Source organism: Physella acuta, unplaced genomic scaffold (assembly GCF_028476545.2).
Source record: "Physella acuta isolate Inbredline_101_S28 unplaced genomic scaffold, ASM2847654v3 ptg001015l, whole genome shotgun sequence".
Classification (NCBI taxonomy): Eukaryota; Metazoa; Mollusca; class Gastropoda; family Physidae; genus Physella; species Physella acuta.
The window spans coordinates 1-11,369 of NW_026732532.1; the positions used below are offsets into that span (position 1 = coordinate 1).

Genomic DNA, 11,369 nt, shown 5'->3' on the forward strand with positions numbered 1-11,369 from the left:
ATGGGTATAAATAGAAAGGGGTTAGGACATGGGTATACATAGATAGAGGGGGGATATCTGAAATGCGGAACTAGGATCTGGTGCATTGGCATTGTTAAAGGTTCACAATTCTTGTCTACAGATCCTAAAAGTGAAATTTGTGACTTTTCACCATTTCCTTTCACTCCCCTAAATATTTTTTTTTATTTTCTGAATGTTGAACATTTTTTTTGGTTTGATTTAGAATAATAAAAATGATGTAATATAACTTTTTTTTTAAAAAGTACAATGAAACAAAAAACAACAACAAAAACATACATTTTTCAAAGTTAATTTTTTTTTTAAATTTTACGTGTACATTTTAGCTACTTTATGTGACGAGCCACCAAGCATAGAAAATGGCACCTTGATGTCTCCATGTTTTCCGGTAGTCGGAAGTGTCTGCCATGTCGCCTGTAACGAAGGCTACATCGTGAACGGTGCCAAGAGCATCTCGTGCAATAAAATGGTCACTTTAAACGAATGGTCATCCCCTGGACAGTGCATACCTACTGGTAAAAACAAGAGACTTTAATTTTGTTTATGGTTGTAGTACTGCCTACATACAAACACACGCACGCACGCAGGCAAGCACGCACACACACTTCCACCCCCACCCCACCCCACACATACACACACTCGCACGCACGCACGCACAGAGACACACACATATATATAGGCCTATATATATATATATATATATATATATATATATATATAGAGAGAGAGAGAGAGAGAGAGAGAGAGAGAGCTTATAAATATATATATATATATATATATATATATATATATATATATATATATATATATATATATATATATATATAATATATATATATATATATATATATATGTATATACATATATATATATATATATATATATATATATATATATATATATATATATATATATATATATATATATATATATATATATATATATATATATATACATACATATATTAAATATATATATATATATATATATATATATATATATATATATATATATATATATATATATATATATATATTATAAAAAACGATTTTTCGATATCATGTACGTTAGGTTAATGTGACTACATGCGTGTAACTGATGTTAATACCCGAACTAACAGCGTATTTCTCTTTGAATAAGGTGGCTAAGCACAATATATTAAGCAGCTACAATGGATTGTACACTACATAAGCAACACACATGTATAGAAACACCTATATCGAAACAAAATAATATATAATGTTTACTTTTCTATTTAATTAAATATGTTTTGATTGAATATTAAGTATAAATACATGTTTGCTTAAATATACGCATAAATACATGTTTGCTTGAATATAAGTATAAATACATGTTTGCTTGAATATAAGTATAAATACATGTTTGCTTGAATATAAGTATAAATACATGTTTGCTTGAATATAAGTATAAATACAAGTTTGCTTGAATATAAGTATAAATACATGTTTGCTTGAATATAAGTATAAATACATGTTTGCTTGAATATAAGTATAATCTTGTATTTAGTGAGTACCTGTGGGGAGCTGCCACCACTGACGTTCGGCCAATGGGAACCCGCCTGCAACAAGACTGTCGGCAGCGTCTGTCATCCGGTCTGCGACAAGGGGTACGTCGTGCACGGCGCTACGCAGGTCACGTGCAATGAGCAGCTGCAGTGGTCAATCTCTGGGGTCTGTGACTGTAAGGAGTTATACACACTTGGTTCAGTGCAGTGTTGCTTTCAGAATTTTTTTTTTGGGGGTGGGGGGGGGGGGTCACTTGAACCTGCAGTGATCTATCTCGGGGGTTGTGACTGTAAGGAGTTTTACACACTTGGTTCAGTGCAGTGTTGTTTTCAGACTTTTTTTTCTGGGTGTGGGGGGTAGGGAGGAGGTGGAGGGGGGGGGGGGGGTCACTTGAAGCTGCAGTGGTCCATCTTAGGGTCTGTGACTGTAAGGAGTTTTACACACTTGGTTCAGTGCAGTGTTGTTTTCAGACTTTTTTTCTCGAGGGGGGGGGGGGTCACTTGAACCTGCAGTGGTCCATCTCGGGGGTCTGTGACTGTAAGGAGTTTTACACACTTGGTTCAGTGCAGTGTTGTTTTCAGAATTTTTTTTTCTAGGGGTGGGGGGGGGGGGTCACTTGAACTTGCAGTAATCTATCTCGGGGGGTTTTGACTGTAAGGAGTTTTACACACTTGGTTCAGTGCAGTGTTGTTTTCAGAATTTTTTTTTTCTAGGGGTGGGGGGGGGGGTCACTTGAACCTGCAGTGATCTATCTCGGGGGTTGTGACTGTAAGGAGTTTTACACACTTGGTTCAGTGCAGTGTTGTTTTCAGAATTTTTTTTTCTAGGGGTGGGGGGGGGGGTCACTTGAACCTGCAGTAATCTATCTCGGGGGTTTTGACTGTAAGGAGTTTTACACACTTGGATTAGTGCAGTGTTGTTTTCAGACTTTTTTCTGGGGGAGGGGGAGGGGGGTTACTTGAAGCTGCAGTGGTCCATCTCGGGGTTTTACACACTTGGGCAAGAATTTTAAGCAAATGTGCTGTGTTATTAGTATCATTTATGGCATAGGGACACAAACTACAAAATGTTTCTATTGTTCCAGTTCCGATGAAAACGATCACGAAACCAAACGTAATCGAAGGAGAAACATTCAAAGTCGACTGTAGCGCGGATCTAGCAGGGGTGGCAGCCAGTGTGCTAGGTGTACACAAACTGGAAATATTTTGGAGGAATGGTAGAGGCGCTATGGAAGTGAATGGATATCACATGTTTCAAGGCACCTATTATCACGGAGTAAGTTATTGTGTAAGGTTTAATTATGATTGTAAAAAAAAGAAACGTACATATGTGTTATATGTCTGCCAAATTAATATAATTGTACACGTATATTAAAGAAATACTTTTAACGTTTAGATAATATTAATTCAACTGAATTTATGGCTTCAATATAGGTATTTTTGAATTTCACGAGATCATTATCTACTTCTAATATCGGTTTCCCGCTTTTAATAAATTAAGAAAATGATGGGTACCTAACTAAAGTTAGCCGAAGCAAAGGCCGCTGGGTATAGTGCTGAGCACAATATCCCTTCATTTGCTGAGGTCTCTGAAACAGATGAATTCTACTTCATCTGCCACATAAACACATTATGAATGAATTGAATATACACATATATACATATATACATATATATATATATATATATATATATATATATATATATATATATATATATATATATATATATATATATATATATATAAACATATATATAAACATATAGATATGTATGTATGTATATATATATATATATGTATATATATATATATATATATATATATATATATATATATATATATATATATATATATATATATATATATATATATATATATATATATATATATATATATATATATATATATATATATATATATTATATATATATATATATATATAATATATATATATATATATATATATACATATATATATATATATATATATATATATATATATATATATATATATATATATATATATATATATATATATATATATATATATATATATATATATATATATATATATATACATACATACACACACACACACACACACACACACACACACACATATATATATATATATATATATATATATATATATATATATATATATATATATATATATATATATATATATATATATATAGGCCTATATATATATATGTATATATCAATAAAAAATATTGTTGTAAAGGGAAAAGCAAAACCACACTGGACATTCACAAAAGAAGGAACCCTATTGATCAATGAGTTCATGTGGTTGGATAGGAGACAATTTAAGGTTCAGATCACAATAACGAACTCTCGCATCGAAGACAGCGGCCGGTTTTGTTGTGATTGCATGTACTACGATTCAAACCAACACCTTCAAGCCTCCATGCGATGCCAAGAAGTGCTAGGTATGGACATTAAGTTTTAATGCAGGTAGCCTTTTCTTTTTTTCTTTCTCAGTTCTTGTGGTGGAGGAATTCCCTCCAATACAATTAAGTATTACGTGTCAGCCTGCTTTCCTTTTTGGATTTGCTTCCATAGCCTTTGTCTAATAAAGAACAAACTACAATGTAGCAGTTTTTTTTTATTTTCTAGAAGCTGTCGAGCCTCCTTAGGCAGATGGTTCGAGAGTTTTTCGGTTTAGCTAATTTTAGCTTTACCGACTCGACCAGCCGATTGTTGTTTTCCTTTTTGTGCTACTTAGGCGTAGCGATGGGGGGCAGGGGGGGGGATATTTCTAGGGGGGCGCCAAAATGGGTTGTAAAAAGTAATCGAAAGTTTTAGGGGGATGGAAATCAGAAGTTTGAGGGGGGTGCAAATCGAAAGTTTGAGAGGGGTGGAAATCGAAAGTTTGAGGGGGGGGGGTGCAAATCGAAAGTTTGTCCCCGGGCGCTACGCATCTGTTGTGCTATAGTTATTTTTATAATCATATTTTTTTTAAAAATCCTGGTACATTATTTTTTTTATTAATACCATGTTACATACTCCGTGTTAACATGAATAGGGCTTGCATGTCTCGGTCTCTCTCTCGCTTGCGATTCGATATCTCGTTAGCCAGGTAGAGATATACATTTTCAAACTACATTAATTTTTTAGAGCATTATTCGCATGGTAAAATAAAAACAACAACATGGCGGCTTTTTGTTTCTAGGCATCAAAGCAAAACACAAAGAGTTCCAAATTTGCAGCAATTATAAAAGGTTTACTAATAATCGAACTGACTTAAATACTGTTAGTCTTAGGCTATAACAATGTTACTAATATTGTACCTACGTTTACTACATAATAATACGGATTAGAATAAATAAAAGAAATTATTGTAGCCTACGCTTCTTTAGAAATAAAAAAAATCACAATTTAACGTAGGCTATACATTTAAATTAAAATTTCTTACTTCATTGAACCTAAGATGTGTAGACGGAAGGGAAAATAAAGGAAAATAGGCGGCACTAAGCACACTATCTATTTATAAGCCACAGTTAAGAAACTAATGAGCTCTACTTCCTTTGCTCTATAGATCTTTGTTATGAATGACAATAGTATGATTGGTACTGATGACTGCAGTGAGAGGTTCAAGAAAACAATTTCAACTCCTTCATTTTAATGGTTTATACTTTAGTCTTGGATAACAAAGTAATATTGAACCTAAATAGTGGCAAGCTTTAGGGTTCAGCCCTACCACACTTTACACCACAAAATACGACTACATCCTAGCAAAGCTTAAGTTCAACTGTCCTATCTCTCGCCACCCAGTTTGGGGTCTATGCCCTGGCTTAACCTCGAATACAATAGGGTATCCCATTACGTGTTTCACCAAATTTGCATCCCAGGTCAAAGACCAGGCGACCTGTATTACCTCTAGCCTGCACTTCTCTAAGTAGGGCGGGGATGTCCCAGTTCAGCTGTGGGAGGGGGTGGGTGGGGAGTAGGTGTTAACCCACTAGCATCAATATTGGACTCAGTTATAACAATCGTTATGTTCTGTATAGGGAGCTTAACTACCTCTTAAAGTAAAGTAAAGTTTCTTTTTCAAACCTGACGGTCTATGGGGCAAATGAAGTAGAGTTTACTTGTTTATGTGACCTCGGCATTTGAAGACATAGTGTGGTCAGCACTATGCATAGTCGCCTTTTTACTTTCCCTAACGTGAGTTACCCATCAGAGTTGCGTGGACTCAGGGACGCTCTACTGACTTGAACCCGAATTCTAACTCGAAACTTACGAGTTAGCGGTCCAGCTCTCTACTGCTAGACCACTCCGTCCCATTTAACTACCTCTTAGACATACGCTAATTAAGTTTTTACAGGACCAATTTTATAGAACACTTTTACATTTTTATATTCCCAGTTAGTAACAAATCAATGCTAGTTCAGAGTTCAGCTATAATTGGCCATCCGGTAAAAGTGGTATGTGACGCGGATCTTTCGGGTGTGCCTAAAGAAACGAAAGGCTTGGAGTACCTGGAACTGACTTGGAGAAATGAGGACCATCAACGATTACCGTTGTCTGTGTTTAAAGAATATGTCAACATCTTAGAGGCAACCGTGAGTTTTGTTACATTAGACTTAATTTCTTCCTTATTTATGTTTGAAGTATATGTCAATACTATAATCAAACGTGAGGTTTTTATTTTTTTTTAATTTTTAGACCACTATCTGTGTTTATATACATTATGGAGTCAGAAGTGAGTTTTGTCCCATTAGAAAGTTTATTCCTTATCTGTATTTGAAGTATATGTCATTACTATAGTCAAGAGTGAGTTGTTTTTTTTTTAATCTAGGATATTACCCCCCCCCCCTGTCAACTTCCCTCGGCCATCTCCCACGACGTTACCCCCCCCCCCCCCCCCTTCAGCAGCAACTACGCCCTCTCATTTATCCCCTTTCAATTACCTCTTGTCAATTAACCTCCTGGATTTTGGACTTACTTTATTGCAGCTAGTAGTCTAAATGTTCATTTAATTTTTTTTTTAAATCTTCCATATTAATTATTTTAAGCATAATTTATTAGTGGTTATAAATTTATATCTTGTGAGTAATTGTTATGTCCCTTGTATAACATATAACTCAGTTATGTCCCTTGAGAATGTAATACATGAGCTGTGTGTTTACGTAGGGCAAATACTGTCCGCGACACCTGGAGTTATAAGTTGTCAGAGATTGTTCTGGACACTTTTAATACAATGTTAAAGTAAACTTAATGGCGTCTATTGTTGTGTTCTCAGGATAATGATTTGAGTAATTTAGCAGTGCTTTAAAATATACACGATTCTTCTTTTAAATTTAACCAGGCCACTTTTAAAACCTACATTAAAAATTACCCATATATAAATTTGTTGTAAAAGTTGTGCATAAATATAAATGCTTTAATCGTACTTTATCATAAAAACCAATAAATAAATCAATAAATAAATTAATTAATAAAATATAAAAAAAAAAGTTTTTAAAAAAAATTAAAAATTCATAAGCCGATTTCCTCAAAATCAACAAAAAGTTTCGTTATAGGCCTTCTCAATTACCGTAAGTATCTTTTTTTTTGTCCCGACGTGTAGCACACGGTAAGAAACATAATGCTTCCATCTTCGGAGCACAACTGGTCGATCAACAGCACCATGGCGAGACTCCACCCCCACACGTTAAACTTAGACAGGAACTCAATCACGGTGGAACTCATCATCGGTGACTTTAAAACCGACGACGTCGGCATGTTCTGTTGCAGTGCCAGCTACATGGACATGCTGGATGAAGGCCACTTAACATACGGCTGCCAGAGCTTGTCCAGTAAGTAGGGCAGGAAGCACGATGTGACAGAAGTAAGGTACTGTATCGTCTCTGTCTTTGTACTATTTTTAAACAGAATAGGTGTCATCAATAAACGACATCACGTTTATTCAACTATTTTTACATACCCCGTCCATTAAATGATCAAATAACGTTACAAGAAAATATCCTTCTAAAACTATGTCTACATTGCTTCTTAATCCACGATCCAACTGCAATTTAACTGCAATTTTTAATTGTATACTAGAATACCCGTCATCCGTTGGATAACTGTGGGTTTCGGGGGTCATCCATCAAAAAACATCACGTCTGTCACTCAGAGGCATAGCGACCCTTCCCGGCGCCCGGGGACAAAGTTTTCGATTTGAACCCCCCCCCCTCAAACTTTTGATGTGCACCCCCCCCCCCCCCCCACTCAAACTTTCGATTTGAACCCCCCTCAACCTATCAATTTATTTTTCCAAACCATTTTGGCGCCCCAACATATGTCCCCCCCCCCTTCCCCCCCTCCACCTCCCCCCCGCCTCCCCTCCCCACCCCCCGCCTCCCCCTCCCCACCCCCCGCCTCCCCTCCCCACCCCCCGCCTCCCCTCCCCTACCGCCCCCCCCCTCCTCGGTACGCTACTGCAGTGTCACTTATCGTCACAAAAAACAGACCCCACATTCAAATATATGTTTTTTTATCTTTTAAAAACACCGAAAACACCGATTTCGGACTATCCCTTCATAAACTGACGTCACAGGTGACCTACTCAACTCTACTTCACCTGCCCAGTGTCCTGCCAAGTCTCAGACAACATGTTTTTATCGTTTAAAAAACAATTCCAGCCGAGCATGTATCTGACCACACTATCCTTTCATATGCTTAGGACAAAGAAACAGATGAACTCTACTTCACCTGCCCTGTATCTTGCCAAGTTCAGATAGGCAACGTTATCATTCACATCTAAAAAAAAAATTGAAAAAAAAAATTTCATTGACATATTGGTCCTAGAACCCGTGCCTCCTGCATGAGAGCTGACTACGCTACCATTTTAGCTATTTACTCGTGACGTCACAAGTGAATTTTTATACTATACTATGTGTCTCCTTATGCAACTTGATTTACGCGTATAGATTCTAGATCTAGATCTAAAAATAAGTCTAGTAGTACTAACTTTCAAATTAAATTTTATCTTAAATAAGCCAAACAAAGATTTATATAAAATAATTAAGGCCTGAAATAGATTCTAGATGTAGAATTTACATTGAATCTAGTGACCTACATCTAGGCTAGATCTAGATCTAGATCTAGGCTAGATTCATAAATTTCCTTCGATAGCTGATCTTTAGATCTAGAGAAATTTATCGTAAAACTAAATGAAAAAGACAGTTGAAAATTGATATAAGTGTTGGAACGTAATAAATACAGCAAACGGACGTATTGTTAAAGTTATGACCGACAGAAAATTAGATTTAGAACGCGTTAAACTTTTGAATGGGAACACAATTTTCTTCAATAGACGCCGCCATTTTATTGTACTAAAGAGTAAACAAAAACCTGTGACGTCACGGTCCCGCCGAGTCTAGTGGCTTTTCAAATATTTTTTAAAAAAATGGGTTATTCTGCGTAGGAATAAATCAATAAATTAATTAACGTCTTTAAATAAATGTGTGATTAACAGTCTGTCTGCATTAAAAAATTATTCTCTACCTGCATACCATTTTACAGCTTTCCAGATAGAGTCGAACATATCACAATTTTCGATCAGGCAAACAAATAAATATTCAAACATGTAAACAAAGTTGAGTTTTAGTAGTATACTAGAATACCCGTCATCCGTTGGATAACTGTGGGTTTCGGGGGTCATCCATCAAAAAACATCACGTCTGTCACTCAGAGGCATAGAGAGCCTTCCCGGCGCCCGGGGACAAACTTTTCGATTTTAACCCCCCCCCCCCCCCCAAGATTTCGATTTTCAACCCCCCCCCCCCTCAAACTTTTGATGTGCACCCCCCCCCCCCCTACTCAAACTTTCGATTTGCACCCCCCTCAACCTTTCAGTTTATTTTTCCAAACCATTTTGGCGCCCCAACATATGTCCCCCCCCCGCCCCCCTTCCCCCCTCCACCTCCTCCCCTCCCCCCCCCCCCCCCCGCCTCCACTCCCCCTCCCACCCCCCTCCTCGCTACGCTACTGCAGTGTCCACTTATCGTCACAAAAACAGACCCCACATTCAAAAATATGTTTCATATCTTTTAAAAACACCGAAAACACCGATTTCGGACTATCCCTTCATATACTGACGTCACATGTGACCTACTCAACTCTACTTCACCTGCCCAGTGTCCCGCCAAGTCTCAGACAACATGTTTTTATCGTTTAAAAAACGATTCCAGCCGAGCATGTCTCTGACCACACTATCCTTTCATATGCTTAGGACAAAGAAACAGATGAACTCTACTTCACCTGCCCTGTATCCTGCCAAGTTCAGATAGGCAACTTTATCATTCACATCTAAAAAAAAAAAATTGAAAAAAAAATATCATTGACATATTGGTCTAGAACCTGTGCCACCCACATGAGAGCGGGCTACGCTACCAACTTAGCTATTTTCTCGTGACGTCACAAATGAATTTTTATACTATACTTTTGAGTCTCCGCGCATAGATCTAGAGATCTTTAAATCTAGAGAAATTTATTGTAAAACTAAATGAAAAAAGACAGTTTAAAATTGATATAAGTGTTGGAACGTAATAAATACAGCAAACGGACGTATTGTTAAAGTTATGACCGACAGAAAATTAGATTTAGAACGCGTTAAACTTTTGAATGGGAACACAATTTTCTTCAATAGACGCCGCCATTTTATTGTACTAAAGAGTAAACAAAAACCTGTGACGTCACGGTCCCGCCGAGTCTAGTGGCTTTTCAAATATTTTAAAAAAAAATGGGTTATTCTGCGTAGGAATAAATCAATAAATTAATTAACGTCTTTAAATAAATTTGTGATCAACAGTCTGTCTGCATTAAAAAATTATTCTCTACCTGCATACCATTTTACAGCTTTCCAGATAGAGTCGAACATATCACAATTTTCGATCAGGCAAACAAATAAATATTCAAACATGTAAACAAACTTGACTTTTAGTAGTATATAGATAGATTTTAAGAAATTGATTTATTTCTAAAGTGTTTTTGGGGTTCGACAACTTTGAGTATATTGATATATTTATATAACTATTAACAATGTTTTAGAAAAACGCGAAAGGTCAGCGTAAGTTCTGTTATGTATATATATATATATATATATATATATATATATATATATATATATATATATATATATAAATATATATATATATATATATATATATATATATATATATATATATATATATATATATATATATATATATATATATATATATATATATATATATACAATATAATTACTTTAACTTTATAAGAATGTGAATGTTTCTTTTTTCTAAATGTAGTGGGTATTGTGTTCTCATCCAATGGATTCTGCAACGTGCAAGCAAGCAACTATCTAATATTTCTTTCAATTGCTGGGATTCTAAAGTTCTACTTGTAATCTACTGGGACCCGTGTGCAACAGTCAAAAATTTTTCCATCGGGTTTTTTTTAATTAAATAAAAAAAAAATATTCTAACATCACTTCTAAGTTTATTTTACTTAACATCGAACGGCAAACACAACATTGTGAAACAAAAATTAAAATAATCAATTTACCTAAACACAATATTTTGTTTATTGATGTTTAGTGTGAGTGTTTGTTTTATTTGAGGTTGAATATGATACAACGTGCGCGTCACACTTGTGTAGCGAAAAAGAAAACGTGTGTATAAGGAACAGAGTAGTGGCGTCTCTAGGTCAAGTGTCACCCTGTGCGGCACTACATGGTGTCACCCCTCTCCTCTGTAACAATATATACACACACACACACACACACATATATATATATTATATATATATATATATATATATATATATATATAT

The 11,369-nt window shown here is 35.5% G+C and overlaps 1 protein-coding gene across 1 annotated transcript; it reads left to right on the forward strand.

The window, feature by feature from the left end:
* Window positions 1–344: 344 nt before the first annotated feature.
* Window positions 345–11,063, forward strand: LOC131954602 (uncharacterized; the record flags this gene model as incomplete). Its single annotated transcript, XM_059318377.1, is given in 7 exon segments — window positions 345–533; window positions 1,546–1,719; window positions 2,629–2,819; window positions 3,790–3,994; window positions 5,934–6,130; window positions 7,138–7,366; window positions 10,847–11,063. Coding segments are annotated over 7 exon segments (1,283 nt in total), but the record flags the coding sequence as incomplete, so codon positions are not given.
* Window positions 11,064–11,369: the final 306 nt, after the last annotated feature.